At 41.6% G+C, this 20,939-nt stretch overlaps 2 protein-coding genes across 2 annotated transcripts; both read left to right on the forward strand.

Annotated features, from left to right (window-relative positions):
* The first annotated feature begins 896 nt into the window (after positions 1-896).
* Positions 897-11,137, forward strand: jade3 (jade family PHD finger 3). Its single transcript, XM_079350068.1, has 12 exons — positions 897-1,141; positions 3,719-3,787; positions 3,952-4,014; positions 4,123-4,205; positions 4,322-4,479; positions 4,583-4,773; positions 4,916-5,127; positions 5,300-5,467; positions 5,554-5,670; positions 6,575-7,033; positions 7,720-7,837; positions 8,583-11,137. The coding sequence occupies exons 3-12, from the start codon at positions 3,963-3,965 to the stop codon at positions 9,398-9,400; spliced, it is 2,376 nt and encodes a 791-aa protein (XP_079206194.1). The 5' UTR covers positions 897-1,141; positions 3,719-3,787; positions 3,952-3,962; the 3' UTR covers positions 9,401-11,137.
* A 3,574-nt stretch (positions 11,138-14,711) lies between these two features.
* plcxd1.1 (phosphatidylinositol-specific phospholipase C, X domain containing 1, tandem duplicate 1) lies at positions 14,712-19,991 on the forward strand. Its single transcript, XM_079350036.1, has 7 exons — positions 14,712-15,232; positions 15,392-15,533; positions 16,057-16,199; positions 16,286-16,414; positions 17,282-17,437; positions 18,566-18,746; positions 18,847-19,991. Exons 2-7 carry the CDS (start codon positions 15,407-15,409, stop codon positions 19,089-19,091), a joined length of 981 nt encoding a protein of 326 aa, XP_079206162.1. The 5' UTR covers positions 14,712-15,232; positions 15,392-15,406; the 3' UTR covers positions 19,092-19,991.
* Positions 19,992-20,939: the final 948 nt, after the last annotated feature.

Genomic DNA, 20,939 nt, shown 5'->3' on the forward strand with positions numbered 1-20,939 from the left:
TTACAGGTTTAATATGAAAGCAACCAGTCTGTTTGAATCATAGACTATAAATAATCTTATAAACAGTCTATGTATGACTTGAAGGCACATTTGATCTCTATTTTTTTTCTCTGCGTTCAAATGTGTTTTAGAAAAGCAGATTACTTTTAAAGAACAATATGTGACTGAGTCTTTAAATTGTTGTTTATTGTCTGTAAATCTGTTGCCTTCTTTTTCTTAATGAATCACTTGTGTGATTCAATATGTTAGATCCAAATGTGGAAGTGAAACCGTACTAAGGACAAAAGTTACAATTAGCAACTACTGAAAAACAGCCTTTACAGAAAATGAGATTTCTGCTGTACGAGAACCATGATAGTTTGCATCATAAGACTCATCAAACACGGGACATGATGGAAAACTGTCCTTTGTGCAGACAGGTGGTATTACACATGAGGTTTGCCTTGATGTTGAGAGTGGCGTGAGAGCTGTATCTCACACATGGGAAAAATGTAAATCTTGGGAAACCATATCAGTGGTGTGCCTTTGAATCAAGAGAGGAGACGGATCATCCGAGCAAACACTGAGTCAAATCAAGTTTGTATAGCACATTTAAAAACGGCATCAGCTGACCAAAGTGCTTTACATGTACACAAACAGATACTTAGCCAGAATAAAAAACCTAATAATAAAAATTATCAAAATGGTGAGAAACTGCTAATCTAATATCAAAAGGGTAAATAGTCAATAAAGTCATAATAAATAAACGTTTTAAGTAACTACACAATTAAAACAAACAAACTAATTTGTTAGCTATTACAAATATAGCTAGCTGTTTGTGTTGATTTAAAAAAAAAAGAAGTAAATTAATGTTGTGTACTGTGTACTAAGCCGGTGGATAAATCGAGCGCACCCTGGCAGCAGCGCTGGAGGGAAAGCGGCGGGGTTTAGGACCCGGCGGGACGCGCGGTACAATAGAGCTGTTGTGCCGTGGTGGTGGACAGATTGCTGCCCTGGAGATCCCCACTGTGGTGGGATACAAAGCCCAACATTTCCCCCTTTTTTTTTTACAAACCACCAAAGTCCCCGTTTTTCAAAAGGTGTACGCTGAAGGTGATTCGTGGCAGACAGCAGCGCGCGGACAGCAGCGCGTGGACAGGAGGTAAGATGGGTGAAACAGTATGCTCAGTGTGTCAGGATTTACCCTGGATGGTTGATCCAGGCCACGGGGCCTTTTTCAAGTCCTGCTCCCCCCCAGAACTGTTTCTACTTCTTATATAAATTAAAAGTTATCGACCGTGTGTCTGAACAGTTCACCGGCCTGAGCTCAATGAATATCTGTGTTCATGTCTGTAGGAAGTGACATCTTTGTGTGGTGGTGGCAACCATGTTTGATTTCTCCACAGTCTGCAGTGCAGGCCTCAATATGTGTGTGTCTGTCTCTCTCTCTCTCTCTCTCTCTCTCTGTGTGTGTGTGTGTGTGTGTGTCTGTGTGTGTTTGGCGCCAACAGGGCTCTTTGGGCAGGGCACGCGCTGACATTTTAATATTATTATTTTTTTTAAAAACCACCTAAGTCCATTTACACTCCAGCCTGGTAAAAGTTATCATATTCATTATACTTTAAACAAAGTACACAAAGACTACAACCACAATTAAGTCATTGTTTCCTGTTACAAGTATGTTCTTATCAGTGACGTCATTTCCGCACAGCTACAGTATGGACACATGTGGGGGGGTAACAGTAAGACACCTAGCACACAGAACAAAACAAGCTGAGAGGTGTTTGTGTTTATTTATAGAGGGTGTTTGTTTGTTTATTTATAGAGGAGTGTCACTGTCTGTCCCAATGTCTCAAAAAAATTAATTATTAATGATCCATAATTAGAAATACTAAATACTGACCCGCCAAACACAGACTGATGAATGTGTTTTTATTTGTATCTGATCATAGTTTTTGACTTGGTTGTCGGAAACACCAAATCTAGTTGTTGTTGTTTTTTTGTGTTTAACTTGTATAACTTATCATATTTCATCGTTTATCTAATTTCAATGGCAGGCCGAACTTTAAAGCACTAAACAGCACACGTTGTGATACCAGCAACTAAATATTATTGTCCAAAAAGTCTCTGAGTGATTTACAGTCTGGGTTGGTGGACTAAATAAGTGTTGCTAATATTTTGTCCTCCCAGAGCTGTGACATTATATCACAACAAAACAAATCATGTGATTTTATTTATTTTTCACGGCCTGTTTTTTTAATATTATTATCTATTCAGCAACACAGAGCTTAAAGCACTTATTTTGTAATAATTGTGCAAAAAGTAAAACGTATCTGAACAGATAAGCATACGATAAAAGAGTCCACACCCAGAAGACTTTCTAAAAATAATGTAAAAAAAAAAAAAAAAAAAAACTTGATGTAAACATTTTCAATCAGGATAAAATGATGTTTTATTGTACTTAATGTCGCTCAGGTCCGGTCTCTCTTTGCGTCTTCTTTTAGCTGCCGATCAAACCGGTTTAGCAGGTCTAAGGTTGTTTATTTAGGGGTCCACAGTAACTGATTACACTGTGCTGCGTTCAGGGATGGAAACACTCGTGTCATTAACAGATGCCCGACAGTTTGAGTGCAGCTGCAGCGACTCTGCTGTCTAAGTGCACACACGCTCTGCTGTGTTCGTGAGTGTTTATTTAAAATGGGAAAAGTCTTTGCAGATAGACTTGGTGGAGGGGGGAGGGGGGGGGGTCTCGTGGTTTTTATCCCAGCTATGCATTTTGTATGTAAAAGTCTAATTTGGGTTTATTTAGATTTTGCACGATCAGAGAGCTGCAGAAACATCCTGGAGTTTTTGATAATGAATGAACAGTCTCTGTTATCGGGCTCATTTCTGTCTGATGTGGTATTTGTAGTTTTTCTCAGCAGTATATTTCACTCATATGACAGCAGAGAGTTAAATCAGCCTCGTGCTTACACCTTCCTGTCCTCATGGGGAATGTGAGGCATGTCCTGTTGGCTGAAGCAGTTTACTGTATGTGCAGCACGCTTGGGGGTTTGAGTCCTTCATCAGAAAGCTTTAAGAAGTCGTCCCAGTGGATGAATGTGGGGCGGAAAGCAAACCCGGTGAACCTCCGCTCTGTTTCACTTCAAATGAAACTGTCAGAAACTAAACGAGTATTTCAGCCAAAACTGCAGCCAATGAACCAGACTCTGTCCGATAATGAATGTCTTATTGTACATTTAATATGCCTGCGTAACATTATATTATTTAAGGTTTCGGATCAGGGCTGTGCATCTTCCCATTATGATCCTCCTGTAAACAAGTCGATGGGATTGGACGTCACCAACGCTTACCTTTAGCGCTCATGGCTTCTTTTTCATCAGTGAGGAAAAGCAGTCCAATAGATATGAACTCCCTTTTTTATTATGTCGCAAATCAACATCACTATTATGTGTTAACATTGTAAACCTGAATATATGAACAACAGTGAGACATTAGATCATGTTTGGTCATTGCATCCATGCAGAGTCCACATCCTGATCGATAACACACGTGATGTGAATCTCACTACAGGACACACGACATGAGCTGTAATACTTCTGAGTAATCTGAATGTTTCACAACAAGCTGGAAAATATCAGCACATCGGAGAGTGGAGAAAAAATGTACTTAGATTTTTAGTGCATCGCTTTTTTTCTCGTGTGAAGAAAGTGCTTCTTTTTCTTTTTTTTTTGTGCAGGCAGAAAATTGGGCTGTGGAGAGTTTTTCAGAGGAATCCATTAGCATGCTCTTCAGTTTGAAATTTATGGTAAGAACTTCCTTCTGTTTGTTATCGTGTGTCACATGGTCCAGTGACAAGATGTTTTAAAAGGTGAATTTTAATCAATCTTAACGAGGAATGTGCGATATTTTTCCACACAGAAGAAGAAGATGCTGTTTTTTAATGTCCCCCTTTTTTTCTCCCTTCCTCAGGATGTTACAGGATGAAACGTCTCAGGTCCTCGAGCAGCAGCAGCGACAGTTCAGACAATGAGAGTGAGTCCTCTCTCTCAAGGATTAGATCACATTAACATGACTTGATTACTTTTTTTTTTTTTTTTTTAGGGCTACTCTTTAACTCAAACCCTCTTTTCTTTTCTTTAGGTCCCTCTACCTCCTTCTGCTCCTCCAAAAACTATGGCGGCAAACCTGAAACCCCCGCCTCCAACCAGAAGAAACCGGCTGAAGTAAGTTCACATCCTCACTTGGACTGTTTGTTGGTACAACCGATGAATCACAGACGCTCTGACCCTTGTTGACTGAGTGCGGTGGAACTTGATGTGTGCTTCCATCTCTCCCGCAGGTGTTCAGAAAAGACCTGATCAGTGCCATGAAGCTGCCTGACTCCCACCACGTGTCTCCTGAGGACTACTACCTGCTGGCAGACACCTGGAAGATGGAGTGGGAGAAGGGGGTCCAGGTGCTGGCGAGTCCCGACACGATCCCGAAGCCGTCACTCAGGTAGACACTCAGTTTGTACCTCACTGCACGAATGAGTCACTTCATCATCTAAAATCACTTTCATAGACTGATTTAGGTTTTTTTTTTGTGTCTCGGTGTTCAGGGTTGTTGTAGAGAAATCCAAAGAGGTGCTCTACAGTCATCAGAGGAAATACATCCAGTGCTCGAGCCAGGAGACGACGGATCCAGGATACGTCAACATCAAGGAGCTGGCCGAGGCCATGTGTCGCTACGACCTGGACGACATGGACCTGTACTGGCTGCACGCGCTCAACAGAGAGCTCCAGGGCATGGGTGAGGAGGAGGAGAGCCAACGTTCACATCCTGAACATTTGATTTTTATTTTTATTTTTTTATCTGCAGCATTTAGATTGTAGCCTGCTGGGTTTTTTCTCTGACCTCCTCGGGTTTCTGCTTCCGTTGTGTTTCTCTTCAGGGGAGGAGCCCATAGACGAGCTGATGATGGAGCGCACCATGGAGGCTCTGGAGAGTCAGTGCCATGACAACATGAATCACGCCATCGAGACGGTGGAGGGCCTGGGGATCGAGTACGACGAGGATGTCATCTGCGACGTGTGCCGCTCTCCCGACAGTGAAGAGGGAAACGACATGGTGTTCTGTGACAAGTGTAACATCTGTGTGCACCAGGTATCGGTGATCTCTCATTTAATGATCAGATGTAAGTGAGCGTGAGCAGCGTCCTGGAAGAGAATAAAGAGAAACTGAACCGTGATGTTCTTCGTTGTAAATAAGGTTTTCAGATGTGCTGAAAGAGGATGAAAAAGCCGAGTTTAAAGACATGTCTCTTCTTGTCCCACAGGCCTGTTATGGCATTGTCAAAGTGCCCGTAGGCAACTGGCTGTGCAGGACGTGTGTCCTCGGCCTCGACCCGCAGTGCCTCCTGTGCCCTCAGAAAGGTGGCGCCATGAAGGCAACGCGAGCGGGCACAAAGTGGGCCCACGTGAGCTGTGCACTGTGGATACCAGAGGTAAACAAACACACACACTGTGGTTTCATTATTTACACTGATGCACGGTGACTCTCATCACACGCGCCGCGTTGTCCCTCCTGAAGGTGAGCATCGCCTGTCCAGAGAGGATGGAGCCCATCACCAAAGTGTCCCACATCCCGCCCAGCCGCTGGTCTCTCATCTGCAGCCTGTGTAAACTGAAGACGGGAGCGTGCATCCAGGTAAGAGTGGACCGATCAATCAATCAATCACTCATCATCTGAACAGCACCAACTCAAAACAAGAGTTACCTCAGGACGCTTTACAAAAGAGCATCCTGGCGTTCCTGCTCTCCACGCTTCCTCACTCGGAGCAGGTCGTGCATGACGGCGGTGGTCGGGACGACACTGAGTGGATCTATTTTATGATAATCACATTAATGCAATGTTAGCGAAGCTTCAATCAGCTTATATCAGTCATCATGGGATGGTGCAACTAAAATGTATCTCTAGTTTATTATGCAGTCAAATACGTAGCAGTTTAAATTTATTTATACATTAAGATCATTTTTATTTATTTTTTATACCATTTATCTTTTTCTACAGTCTTTAACCACAGACTAAGACATGGACGTATTCTCAGTCGTCCTTTAGTGCGATTCAGCAACATCTCTCTGCCGTGATTATGTCTTTGCAAATAAATCATGTGCACAGACAGTCTGTCAATTCACATTACAGCATTGAGTCAGCGGCGTCTCCACACACACACACTCACACACACACACACACACACTCAGTGCCTCCTCTGAAGGCGGCACAGAAGAGGGACCACTCCCCCTCCCCCTTTATATATCACAGGGGTGTAAATGTCACACCTTCAACAGGCTGCCTGAATAAAAGTCTTGACCTCACATTTTGGTTTTTTGAAGAAGCATAAAGCAGAAAGATTGTTGGGATTGGAAAATGCTGACTCGATTTAACTTCCAGCTAATCAGGGAACAGGCGAAGACGTGGAGCCGAGTCCAGCCCTGAAACTCTTTAGAAAGTGTGTTTTTAAAAAGGATGTGAAAACCTGAAGCTTCCCATCCTGCGTGATTCTTAAAAGTACGTTTTAATAACCTTCTGTAATGACCCGTCTCTGTCACAGTGTTCTGTGAAGAATTGCACCACGCCGTTCCATGTGACCTGCGCCTTCGAGCACAGCCTGGAGATGAAGACCATCCTGGACGAGGGAGACGAAGTGAAGTTCAAGTCTTACTGCCTGAAGCACAGTAAATCTAAGACCGGGGAGTCTGGCCTGAGTCCGGCTCGCTCTAAACCCCCCGTGGAGTCGGAGAAGGTGGGCCCGCGGGCTCAGAGGCTGCAGGAGCTGGAGGAGGAGTTTCACACTATGATCCAGCCAGAGGAGCTGGCCCGGGTCCTCGGGCTCTCTGAGCGCCTGCTGGACTTCATCTATCAGTACTGGAAGCTGAAGAGGAAAGCCAACTTCAACAGAGCGCTGCTGCCCCCGAAAGCCGACGAGGAGAACATGATGCTGCAGCCGCAGGAGGCCAGCATCCACACGCGCATGAGGATGTTCATGCACCTGAGGCAGGACCTGGAGAGGGTGAGCACTTCCTCCTCTACAGCTCTTTAATAAAGCAGACTTATAAGTCTTGGTATGTTCGCACCTGGCTCAGGTTCAAAAATATTCAGCCAGTCTGATCTTCATTTTTTTGCACTTCAGACTCACAGAAGATGTGTTTTAAATCAGAGAGCTTTATTTCAGTGAGGGTTTGTGAGAGATCCTGGAGGAGAACTTGAAGCAGTCTGCAGAGAAAGGAACGATCTTCCTGCGAGCACGTTAGCCACAAATGATTCAGAAAGACCTGGTTTGGTGTCCTGCTTCAAACAATCTGTGCCAAATCAATGATTTGGAGGTCAAAGCTGCAGCACTCAAACCAGGCCGATGCTGGTCTCTGTCCACACACTCTGTTCTAATACATGGCTCTAATATTAATTCATTAAAAAAAGTTCAGTTATAATTATCTTTTTAGTTTTAATTTGGATCAGTAAAAATTGTTTGAATTTCAATAATTAAATGTACTTTTTTTATACTTGTGTTGGTCATTACTGTACAATGTAACTCACCCACTTGTTATTCAGAGTTTAAAAACTTTAGAGGCTAAATATACGTCTACATATATAATGTTTTCATTCAGGAACATCAAACCACAGGATTTATTAGACGACAGTGAAGGAGAGCGTCACAGACTGTTTGTTTTGAACGGCCGGTGTTTTTGATATTTGCAGGTGAGGAACTTGTGTTACATGGTGAGTCGGCGTGAGAAGCTGAAGCTGCTGCAGAGTAAAGCTCAGGAGCAGATGTTCAACCTGCACGTGAAGCTGGTGAACCAGGAGAGCTCTGCAGGTGAGACTCCCTTTGTTTCTGCACATGTTGTTGTATTTATATCTTAGCATCAATGAGGCTTCATCGTAACAGACATCATGTCTGTCAAATATCAAATTAGCACAGCAGGCTAACCTGACGCTAACGTTATATATTCGGTGGACACATGACATCAGGAGGCTCTCTGAGCCGTGAGCTAACTTGTAAGCGCTCGGTTTACTTTTGTTGTTACATGAAGGAAAATCCTCCCCAGACGTTCGAAACAAAGAAACTCACAGATTCAAACGTGTGAAATACAAAAAAAACGACGTCAGGTCACAGTCAGCGTGTCCCAGATGCTCCACAGCGAGGACTAAACTTCTTAATCGTATAATCTTAATCATAAAAATATAGACTCAAACTGTGAGCAGGCAACACTGATATAATGAAAAAGGAGGTAATGGTTTTCCTAGTGGGGGTCCCGGGTTTGAGTCCTGTATGTCATTCCCCACTCCTACTCTCATTTAACCTTTATCTATTCTCAAGAAATCCTTAAAGGGCAGCGAGCTCATTTACAATGATGTCGTACAATTAGAATAAATAAAGACGAAAACATGGATGATAAAAATCCTTCGACTCATCGTGTCTGCTGTCCTGTCAAAATGAAAAGCCCCCAAAAAAAGAGAACTTGTAATTTTTTATGTCTGTACTAAACAGTCACTTCAATTCAAGCAGCAAATATTCCTAATGTTTTGAATCTAACGGAGTCTCTGTGTTTTTTCATCAGGCCTTCAGTCTTCATTCCCAGTGGAGAACGTGCTGTTTCGTCCTCCTCCCAGGATCACTTTGAAGCTGAAAATGCCCAAATCCTCCGTTCTTGGAAACGGCAGCTCGAAGTCTGGAAACGCGCCTCTCTGCCTGGACAACAGTTTGAATGTGAGCGAGCACACGGGTGAGGGGCTCGGTCAGGGGAAGCCTCAGCTGCACGGAGGAGGCCGAAGAGATGAACGCTCAAACGGACGCCTGTCGTCCTCGAGCGGCTTCGCGGCTCCCGTTAAATCCTCCGGTAAACCCTTGTCTTTACACGCAGCGCTGCACGGCCACTCGTCCAACAGCAACGGCAAACTGGAGCAAGATCGAGCGGGTGCGGTTAAAGCCAACGGCCTCTTAGAGAAGTTAATTGCTCAGAAGGACAGCTCCTGCCAGACACCCAGCGACCAGGATGCTTCAAATCAGGCTTTGGACAAAAGCAGCTTTAGGAAATCTGCCATGGAGCACTTCGGCCGATCCTTCAAAGAGGCGACCATTAACCTGGTACGGACCACAGAGGACCTGCGGGCCTCTGACAAACTGTCCCGAAAGGGCTCGGCCAAGGAGAGAATATGGGCCAAACCTGTTTCTGAACAAAAAGTGAAAGGTAGTAGATCGTACCAGGACAGCGACGGGTACTGTCCCGACCTGGAGCTCAGCGACTCAGAGCCCGAGAGACACAGAGCCAAAGGGAGGCACAGGCGACAGGTCGGGACGCCTCCGCAGGACGCTCCGAGGAAAGAAGTCAGCAGCGGGAAACAGTCGCTGGGATCCAGACACTCCATGCAAAGGTGACGGCCGTTTGTTCGCCGCGCTCACTGCCGCCGTTTTACTCCAAAGTGCCGGGCAGCGTCTCCATCAGGGAACCAGGCCGAGACACGGAGCTGTACACGTGGACAAGAAGCGTCAGCTCTGTGAGGGTTGCTTTAAGACGAAGACTCCTGAGATCATTCTTGCCTTTCATCACAGCCAGCATCACATCGTTGTACTCAAACCTAACTGACTAAACCTGCTGTATATAAGATGTGGGATGTAAACAGTGTGTACCTGAGTCACAAATGTTCCACGCTATCAACAAAAAAAAAATTCAACTGAACCGACAGGTGTCGTGATTTGTAGACTCGACGGCAGTCAAACACCTGATGAACCGGATCGACGGCCTTTCTACACCCACCAAGTAACGGAGCCATTTGTTATGAACACTAACCCCCTTTTTCATAAGCTTTATATAAGAAGTGGACGTAGACAGCTCTGTGTAACCAATTGGTTTTTGTTCTGCTGTGTTTCAGCCTCAAGTTGGAAATAAAAGTGAGGAGTTAAATAAAAGCAAACACTAAGTTATCAGATAACACTCGTGCACGCTCGGCTTTTTCAGAACATGTGACTTGGTGAAGCTTTGGCTTCCCGAACGTTGTCATGTAAATCCATAAGCGTGCCCCGCGTACCCCGCTCGATGGTGTTTAAGTCCAAACAGGATCAGAACAGAATGAACGTCATGCTCTGTTCTCGACTCGACTGTACATGGAGGGAATAAATCCAGGAAGAGGAAGGGGCACTTTCTTAAAAAGATTTTTTTTTTTTTTTTTTGCACTAGAGAAGTCGCCCCCTGCTGGCTATCAGAAAGAATGCAGGATTGAGGCGCTTCAGTTTTTAAACAGAGACGTTATGTCCACTTCTTGTATGCGATGGATGGTAGGAGAGATGTTTGAAACTATGACAGCTGCAGCGCCGCAGGTTACAGTGCATCATCACGCTCCTCAGACAATAACTGTGAGAATATTTTTCATCTTAAAATGAATCCGTGTGGTTATAAAAGTATAATTATATTCACCTATATGTGATCTTTAAGGGTTGAACTCAAACGTCAGTGCATTAAAGCATAGAACGAGTACAAAGCTCTGGCCTCTGATCATCACATGATCAGACTTCATTTTCACAAACTGAAAAAAAACAAACATGATGATAAATGTCCTGCAGGCACAACTCGAACACCCTCGATCTCTTTCTTTGCAAAGTGTGAACTAATCTCACCTTGAACACGCTTTAATGTTTTATTGTTTTTGACAAGGGACAGATTTCTGCAACAGTTGAATATTTTAAAACCTGATTTAAAAAAAAAAAAAAGAACAAAATCAGTGTTTTAATAAAGTTGTTTGAGCTCACACTGACTAAAGTGGCCAAGTGTCAAAGTTCTGCTCTACATCAATCTGGTTGTATTTGTAGTGACGGGGTCTTCCTCTGTGAAACGGTCCAAGAAGAGGAAGTACGTCTCTTATCAGCACAGCACATCCACACTGTGCAGCCTTCATGAAAAACTGTCTACATTCATTTCTTGCCTTTTCTTGTTTTCTCTCTGGAGCTGTGAGAGGAAACCCACCCAGCTGTGACGGAAGTGGACTGAACAGGTCCAAACTTTAACACTACCATCTTATCTTTCTTTCACACATTTCATAGCAGAAGCTTTCTCATGTTTTTTTTTTATGTTTCTACTGTGGGAAGAAAATGTTTAAATAAAGTTTTTAAATTTAAAAACTGCCGTCTGTGTGAAAATTATGTTACACTGAGTACTATGAGAAGGATTTTTCTGCTCAGAAGTTTTTCAAAGTGGTTAAAAAAAAAAAAGTTTTTTTACGATAAGAAGGTGAGATGTCTGATGACACAGAAGTGTGATTGTGTTTTAAGCCTTTTTATATTTTTATTTGTAACGATCTGGACGGCAGCGGTGGCTCGTTTAACGTTTATAACGGTTCTTTAAAGGTTCGCAGAGCGCCTGTACGTGCATAAAGCTCCTCAGGTAGCAGCAGAGGTTTTATTTATAACACTGATTGTTTGAGATCAATCCAGTCAGCGAGCCACAGCAGCATGCACAACAATCACATTTTATTTGTATAGCACATTTCATACAAATGTAAACCCACTGAGCTTTACAGAAGAAAAAGATGCACAACAAAAAAACACAATAAAACCTCATTAAAAATAATAATGAATGATTAAGTGGATTCAAGAGCTCACTTTAAACCAAAACATTTGTAAAATGAGCATGCACCGTCCTGTACAAAAAACATACATTCATCTGTTTCTATAGGTCGCTCACAAGGACCATGCACCAACCAGATGTACACACACTGTACACACACACACTGTACATACACACACTGTACACACACACTGTACACACACAAACTAGCAGCCAGAGAGAGAGAAACTCAACGTCTTAAGATTGTTTTTAAAAGAACTTAAAGTTTCTACAGACCTCAGATCAGCAGGTCGTTTACTCCTCAAAGCTGCACCATGGTGACTGAATGCACCTTCTTGACTTTTGGTAAATTTCTTTTTGGTGAGCGCAGCTAAAGGAAGAAATTTACATTTATTTGTAAAAGTTTGTTTATGCAAAATACATGTTTTCCTGACTTGTTGCAATGTATGAGATACACAAATACAATCAAAGTTTGCCTTTTAAAACAGATTTAAAAAAAGGAAGATTATAAAAAATGAAATGTATATCAGGACTCTTGCTGCAAGTAAAAAGCTTTTTCACTTTATTCATCAATCTTATTTTTTACATAAGATACATTTATATGTTTTAATATATTCAGCTGGTTACATGAAATAAACGGAAAATAAAGATTTAAGAATTAAATGAATACACTTCACATATTGTGTGTAATAAATTAAAACAGTCTGTGTTTTAATAATACTTTGACTTCTTTACTCCTACTACCTATTAATAATAATAACAATAATAATAATAAAAGAAAATATGATAAATATATTTCTTAAAGTTCATAAAGTCATTAATTTAGATTCATAACATTTTTTTACAAATGTATCATTTGTAAAAAAAATAAATTATAAAAGAAGAAATGCTCTGAAAAAAATTTGTTTTCTTATAATCAATAAAATAATATAATAATAACATGACTGATAAAATGAATGTATATACACTGTTTATATGTGACTTCATTCAGAGAATTTTATTTATTTAAAGTTTAAAGACAATAACTTACTCAATGAATTAATAATACACATGAATGAACAAACAAAATACAAACGTAAATAAATACTGATCAATAACACACCTAGTGCTCTCGTGTGGTTTAACATGAATGAAAGGGAAATGTACTCCTGACTGAAGTGATTAATTCAAGTTGTTGCATTTAATTTGATTGTGTGTAATCTCATCAGAAGAGAGAGGCCGAGAGGTTAAAACTCTTCTCTCACTTTAATCCTCATCAGCAGTCAGTCTGGACTTGATTGGCCCTCGTGCTCCTCGGGCAGTTTGTTCCTATGGTTAGTGCTGTCTCAGAGTTTATTGACCTGCTGAAGATGCTGAAGAAAAAAAAAAGACCTGACAACACAAATGACCACAAACAAACACACACAACTTACTCTGTTCTCTCCTGCAGAGTCCAAGTCAGAACAAAGGTCAGTGTTGATACAATCTTTACGTTTGTGCAGCTTTGAGGGGAATGGTCAGATATATTCATGTGGAAGATAATCTGTCAAACTGGGAATAACAGAATGCATTCACACAAATAATAGGTGATACACCATGCAGAAAGTAGCAGACAACTCAAAGAGCTGATTTGATTCCTCGACATGAACCCTTTATAGGGCACTCATTGAAATACTTTCAAATTCAAAAATTCAACCTCTGCGTTTTATTGGGGGACATAAAATAACTTTGTTTCTGTTAAAACATTTTTCAAAAAAATTTCAATTTCATCTACAAAAATAAACATTGACAAAGTTACCGTATTTGGTTAAAATGCCACAATAGAAGGATCAGTGATAGGGTGATCTCTTCTGATTGGATGAGTTAGGGTCACATGCTCCTCGACCTGACTGAGGTGCAGAAGGGCGGCTGTACAGTATGTAATGTGTATGGAAATTACCAAAAATAGTCACTTAATTGCTCACCTAGGCACTTATTAAAGGGTTAATAATGTTTTAAATATCACACAAATATCAAAGAGCATGCACATGTGAATAATAATAATAATAATAGACTAAGTATGTGCACCAGGAGAAACTGTTCTTTGTGAGGTTTTCAGTGTCTGTATTCAGCTGCATGGTTTGAACAGTTTTGCTGTCTGTAATTTGTTGTTGTGTTTAATCTAATTGGTTATGTTGTTTACATCTGAGTGAATTCAGCTGCATTTTCTGTTTGGAGTTGCATTGTCTCGCTCTTCATCTATCTGATGAGGGAAGCTGGTCCAAAACGTTACATGTGGTGATAATCCCATTATGGTCATTGAAACAGCTTCTACGGTCAGGATTTAGTCTTTCTTTGAAATTAAAATAGATCGATAGATAGATAGATAGATACTTTATTGATCCCGAGGGAAATTCAAGGCATCCAGTAGCAGTATACAGACAGGCAGGACACAAGACATTAGTTACAATACACACGCGCTGTCCCCCCTCCCCTCTGTATACAAAATCCCCCAAACAAGATATAGCAGCCCCTATGTGACTAAGAATAAACATAATTATATGTTAAACCTGTGCAGTTAGCATTAGCAGTTAGCAACAAATAAAATAAAAACACCCGATATTATAAAGATAATAAAAATAATGAATACACAATGTGTGTGTGTGTGTGTGTGTGTGTGTGTGTGTGTGTGTGTGTGAGTGAGTGAGTGAGTGAGGGTGACACCAAAGCCAAGTCAAACGTCTAGGAGAAGACACATCTGAAGCAAGAAGGGATCTGAGAAATAAAAAGTTAGTGTTCAGGGATAATCACTTCATGTCTTGTGAATAAAAACACATATTTGAGACATTTTCTTTCATTATAAATGTTGAGAATCTGGAGTTTCAGCAGAAACCTGAGATTTCTTTTTTTATAATAAGCCAAATAAAACTTTGACAGAGAGAATGTCAAAAGGGAAACTAGAGTCGCCCCCTAGTGGCCACTGTAAATAATGCAGGCTTGCTGTACTTCCTCATTGGCATTATTCTCCAGACCTGAAGGCCACTCTGTCTGTTTTTGAAGTTGTCTATTATGTCACCATTAAAGAATGATAGCTCTGACATCTCCCCAGGTAAGTTTAATGGGAAACACCCACTGTGACGTCACCTTGTCAGCGCTTTGGGCAGGAATGCGGCATGTTTTTGGAGTTCCCCTTTAAAGACTTAACATGCGAGTTGTCTCTTTAAGAGGGGAGCCTCTCTGCATCTGCTGATCTGTCAGCCGGCGCGGTGCCGCCCTCCCCACTTCCTCCCTCCCTCCCTCCCCGCGCACTCTGCTGCTGCACCGGACGGACAGACACCCGGTGAACCAGAGGAACTTACCTGGGGCCGACGGCCCCTCATGCGTGTGCGCGTGCATCCTCTCTCATTATGGATAATCAATGATTGGAGGTGAAATGCGCCGGGTCCTCTGTTGTCGTTATCCCGGGCTCTGCAGGTGTAAAAGGTTACCAGACTGCAGGGTGAGGAGACATCCTTCATCTCCGGATCACATCACACATGTTCCCTGTACAGCTATGACACTTCCTATCGCTCTGGCATGGATGAGTCCTCGTGGCTCGAGTCTGTAGTGTCAGTCCGTGGATTAGTTCCTCTCTGGAGAGATCTGACCGGTTTATCGGGTTTGGTGGTTGGAGGGAGCAGCAGTCCGATCAAGTAAGTGTGCAAGCTAAAAAAGGACTACACTTCCCACTGTGCTGTGTGTGAGACTGAACAAAATGCTGCAAGTTTTCTGCACATAATAAATCCAGTCCCCGTTGTTACTGCAGAAGCATGATACTGTTAAATGTGTTTTCACTGCCGGGCTGCATGCAGGCGCTGAAGCTCAGCATGTCCTCCTCGGTGCTTGTGTCCGGAGAGAGGAAGCTGAGTCTGGCAGAGCTGCCCATGGAGAGCTGGATGTCTCACCTGCCCGGTGCTCTGTGGGACATCCCGCTGAACCACTTGGCCATCCCAGGTAGGCTGCCCGCCATATGACAGCACCACATGTTATGATAGATACATTTGGTGGGTGTAGAGGTGTAACTATATAGCACAATGTCAGACTATACAGGGCACTGTTTATAGACAGCCATGACAGTTGAAGTTCAAGATGCTTCACTGAATATTCAAAACAGGCAAACTTTGCATACAATGTAGAATAGTAAAAGCAAACAAGAACACACAAGCAAATAGACAAAATCTTAAATAAATAAAGGGAAAAAAAATATCCTGACAAGTTTGACTGGGATACAAAGAGACACCCTTATTTATTTACCCCAAACAGTTACATAAAACACAACACATTTCATTTATAGACCCCGGAGTACAGAGAGTGCAGTCGAGTAAAGAAAGCGCAGACAACCTTACCTGTTACAGGACAACACAACTATTCTGAACATATCACTGCTTTCATGTTGTTGTTCTTCATAAAAAATAACATCATCTTTTTGATGATTTGTGTTTATTATCTTGCCCCCCCCCCCCCCCCCCCCCATCAGGCAGCCACAATGCAATAACCTACTGTCTGGACATGAATGACAGATCTCCTGTTGACCTCACTCAGCCAGACATGCTTCAAAAGCTGGACAAGTACATGAAACCTCTGATTCGTCCTTTTGTGTACAAGTGGGCCATAACACAGGTAATAAAGGAACGCATACATTTATATTAAATGCATGGATTTATTTTAAGCCTTCAGATGTAGCGTGGGCCTCCTGTGTCTTGCAGGAATTCACAATAAAGCAGCAGCTGGACTGTGGGATCAGATACTGTGACCTGAGAATCGCACACAGGCCCAACGACAGCTCCACGGATCTGTACTTCTACCACGGCGTTTACACCACGCTCACTGTCGAGGTGAAGTAAAAGCTCACAATGCAAAAAAAACCCTTTCAAAATAAACACAATGAGAACAATCAATGCCACACCATATCACACTCTCCTCTCCATCGTGAGATACTGAAGCCTCTGTCGCTGCTCTTTTACGCTTTCAAATAGAAATTTGATTCGTCTGATGTTGTCTCTTTTCAAACTGCACTACAATAAAGTGTATTTATCATATTATATCATAGAGAAACATAATACCATACAGCACTGTCTGCGGTTGTATCCTATCATATCTTATTGTGTTATACAGTATTATTATAGATTGATTTTCTCCCAATCTCTATTTATTATACTCGTTGTATCAGACTTTGACAGCGGCAACAAAACCAAAGTGTATTGACTGAAGTCATTGTTATTTTTTATTTTATAGTGACATAGTTTCACTTTTTACCATGTGCAAAATCAGTGTTATTTCCTTTAATGTGATGAGATCTTTGCACAGGAAACAGTCCTTAATGTCCACTGTAACCTCGACAGAGAACATTAAGGGGTGCTTTTTGTAAGAGGTTCTGATATTCCTGCTCAACATGTGAAACAAAACAGGCTGCAGAGGAAGAGTGACGATCTTTAATGTGGCTTAAATTATACATTTGAGTGTCCTTCAGCTGACCTTGGCTCCTGCAGAGTTGACAGGTGGTGAAGGAACAGACCCTGCAGGTTGTTACACACCTCTGTCATACTAAACATAGACCTGAGTGTGAATGCCAAAAATACGATCCTACCAGCTCGTTTGAACTATTTCATGTGTGTTAGTAGCTTTTTAGACAAGGCTGTGAAATGTGCATTAAATGCTGTAGAAGGAGACTAAACAGTTACCTGTGGTTTTTTTTCTGACAGTCTGTTTTAACAGAGATCAGAGAGTGGCTGGATGCTCATCCCAGAGAGGTGCTCATCCTCTCCTTCAGCCACTTCCTCGGCCTAAACCAGGAGCTCCACATGCTGCTGCTCACAACCATCCGCAACACATTCACCTCCAAACTGTGTCCCAAAACGGTACCACAGCTCCGTCATGAATCCGTCCTCATGATAAGTATCTTTCTTGTATAGCCATACTTTGATTTAGCTCATTTATGTCTGTAATAGAGCGCCATTCTTAACCGTAAACAGCGCTTCAGTGAGCGCCAATTAGTACTGACTGACATTTTCCTTCATGACTTCGGACACACACTGTGTAGTTTGTTTTGACTCAATCCTTCACACACCATCCTGCTGCCCCAAATATTCACTAGAGCACCAAATGCAGACTAATGCGCAGCTAAAAATAGTCCCCCGACAAACGCACAGTTTTCTCCTGTTTGAATTGTGTTAAGCTTTTGACACTATTGTATTTGAGGCTCATTTAGAAATCATCAAATGAATTCTGGGCCGACAGAACAGAGTGAAGTGAAAGTGTAGTGAGCTGTGTGAAATGTCAACTTCCTTATTAGTTTAGTTGTCAGGAACCATGTACAGAAATAACATTAATCTCACAGAGAAAAGATTATTGCTAATTTCCACCTGCAGTCTCCGGACAGGGTCAATCAATGTACAATACAATAAAACATGTAAATTCACATCATATCACAACACACATAAAACTCCACACAAAGGCTTCGTTTAAAATAATGTTTTTAATAATCATCAAAGTTAAAATTCTGAAAACACTTGCAGGAAAATAATAACTAATGTGAGCATGATTGGTTATTTACAATCCATTTCTTGATGTGTTGTGAGAACAGATGGACGTCAGTATGTAGGTAAAGGTCATGGGGGGGATATTGTTGTTGTTCCTTCTTTTATAGCTCTGTATGAGAAGGAGGACTGACAGAATGCAGGTCCTCCTCTCTTGAGGACTCTACACCGCCCCCTAGTGGTGGACCTTGTAGTTCTGCAGGTGGTTTCAGAGCGTCACTAAAAGTGAGACATTACATTGAGAACACACTAGAGAGGGTTTTAAACAGCAGAGATTATAAAAGGGAAAGAAATACAGTTCAGGTAGTTTGTCAAAGAAACTTCAGAGTACGGAGAGTAAAGCGCTTTGAGAGATTACACTCAGTACAGAAGCTTGAAGAACAAACAACGGACAGGAAGTGACAGCATGAATTTGTGTGACTTTTTTGTTGTTGTTGCGGTTGATTTCAGGAAGTGTTAACTCTTCGAAACCTGTGGGCTTTAGGCTACACTGTGATTGTGTCCTATGAACACAACATGGCCAGCTCTCACAGCGACCTGTGGCAACATATTCCTTACTGGTGGGCAAATAAATGCAAAGCAGAGGCCCTTATTGAGGAGTTTGAACACAGGAAACAACACGGCAGACCAGGTAACAGGTTGATCATTCTTTTTTTTTTCTTTTTTTTTTGCATATTAACTGTAATAGGCGAAACCACAATATGTTTTACACGTGTGTTTTCCTGCTCCAGGTGGCTTCTTTGTCACAGGAATAAATCTGACAGAGGACCTGAAATACATCTGCACACACCCAACAGAGTCTCTGAAGGACTTGGTGATGTCCACGTACCCGGCGCTGCTCGGCTGGGTCAAAGAGCAGACTCCTGGCTCCAGGGTCGGATCTCTGAACATCATTGCAGGGGACTTTATCAGCGAGAGCCACTTCGTACCGACTGTTGTTGCACTGAATGAGAAACTACTGAAATGGTCGTCGTGACTTCTCGACATTTTTGCATTATTCTGTAGAAACAAATGTGAACCACAGCATGATATACACACAAGCTTGTTTTTTAAAGAAACATTCTACTTGAATGATTTATTAATGCACTCATTGAAGGCTGTTAAATATACATTTCAGCCTTGAAGCTACTTGAATACAGTTTGTCTTGGTACTTTGATCTGCACTTGTCTGTTCGCACTCAGTTGACTATTTTTGCACTTTATCATTTTCTACAAGTTAGCTAAGTACGTAGTTTTGTGTTATGTTCTCCAAAGCAATAATGATCCAACTAATCTTCCACTACAGTAGACATTTAGAGGAGTAAGCACAGCGCATTTATTCAACGAGCACATACGATGTAATGTAGGCCTCGAACTTTTACAGTCCTGACAAGCAGGCAGCAAATAGTTCAACTGTATCACCTGTAACACTTATATTGTTCAAAAGAGAATGTAAAGAGGACCTGAAACATGTGCAGAGTGCATGAATTGTTTTTTTTTTTGCATGAACCTGATCCTCAACGATTTACTTATAGATCACTTTAGCCAACAGGTTAGGCCTTGGTTTAAAAACATGCTGCACCGCTGTGCCTGTGGAGAAGTTCCAATAAACATGAGCCTTTGTAAGCAAATCTCTCACTCTAATCTTTCGTCATCAGACCGTGAAGAACATTTTCTTGAGTTTCTGTACTTCAGTACATTTTTCATCTTTTCTAAATTCTGATCCAAAAGTCACTAAACTGGTTCTGCGTGTTAATCTTAGTGGTGTTGCTGCACCTGTGTGTTGCACGTCTCCATGCAAACATCACTCAGATCAGACAGTTCATTAAGTGAAATAAAGAGGTTTTCACACTCTTCTCTTTCTATTTGTTTCATGTCGGATGCTAACACGACTACTGAGGGGAAAAAAAGCAAAGGGACTTTTTTCAGCACTAGTTGAAGAGGTCTTTCACTGACTGAAGTTTAAAAAAACCCTGAATGTTGTCTTACTGTGTAAAGTCTGACTGACAGTTTTCATGCTCTTATTTTTTATTCTTACTTCAAAATCTGAAGCATGTGAGTTTAGAGAATGGACATTTTCTACATAAACATAACGGCAGAATATACACCCATGTATTCTTGACTGCACTCACCTGTTGTGAAAATAAAACAATGTATGGCGATGAAAAAAAAGCAAGTCCTCCAGAACTTTAACTTAATTAATAATCTGACTGAACTTTGTCCCCCCCTCCACTATCATCAATTAATGAGGACAGTGGGGGGGGGGGGGGGGGGGACAAAGTACACAACATCATGAGTTAACTTCATCAATTAATGATGACAGTGTAGGGACAAAGTCATCAATCTTCTCAGTTTGTACATCCTCACTCCTTCACGTTCCTCACACATTTCCTTTAATCTCACCATGACGATCACTCTTGCAACAGAATGATGGGAACTAAAAATGTTTCTACATCGACTGATTTGTGTGAAGGCACATTTAAGTCAGACACAGGAAGCCAGGGAAAATGTCGATAGCAGCCCCAGACTTTCAGAGTGAAACAAACTTTTTTCTTTTTTTCCCAGGGTTTTAAAATACTGTATACATTTGTTCATGTCTTTATACATTCTTTGCATTTTTATAACAACAGAGAAAGAAAAGATAGGATGCCATATTGAATAAAATACATTCCCTCTTAGTAATTGGTTTCTAATTGAATGGGCGTTATTTCATGTTTTAGTTACCAAAGTATGTTTAAAACAATAAAAATCAACACAGTATACAAAGGTGTACATTTTGATTCTGCTTTATCTAATATTTTTCGGGCCTCCACACATCACAAATACAGCAAAGACTTCCTGAAAG

Source organism: Symphodus melops (assembly GCF_947650265.1).
Source record: "Symphodus melops genome assembly, chromosome: 8".
NCBI lineage: Eukaryota > Metazoa > Chordata > Actinopteri > Labriformes > Labridae > Symphodus > Symphodus melops.

Bases quoted from the DNA above. Each gene is read 5' to 3' on its own strand.
- jade3 (XM_079350068.1), top strand. From the start codon at position 3,963: ATGAAACGTCTCAGGTCCTCGAGCAGCAGCAGCGACAGTTCAGACAAT. The intron at 4,480-4,582 runs GTAGACACTCAG...CTCGGTGTTCAG, and splicing joins ATCCCGAAGCCGTCACTCAG to GGTTGTTGTAGAGAAATCCA. The intron at 7,838-8,582 runs GTGAGACTCCCT...TTTTTTCATCAG, and splicing joins GAACCAGGAGAGCTCTGCAG to GCCTTCAGTCTTCATTCCCA.
- plcxd1.1 (XM_079350036.1), top strand. From the start codon at position 15,407: ATGTCCTCCTCGGTGCTTGTGTCCGGAGAGAGGAAGCTGAGTCTGGCA. The intron at 15,534-16,056 runs GTAGGCTGCCCG...CCCCCCCATCAG, and splicing joins GAACCACTTGGCCATCCCAG to GCAGCCACAATGCAATAACC. The intron at 16,200-16,285 runs GTAATAAAGGAA...TGTGTCTTGCAG, and splicing joins ACAAGTGGGCCATAACACAG to GAATTCACAATAAAGCAGCA.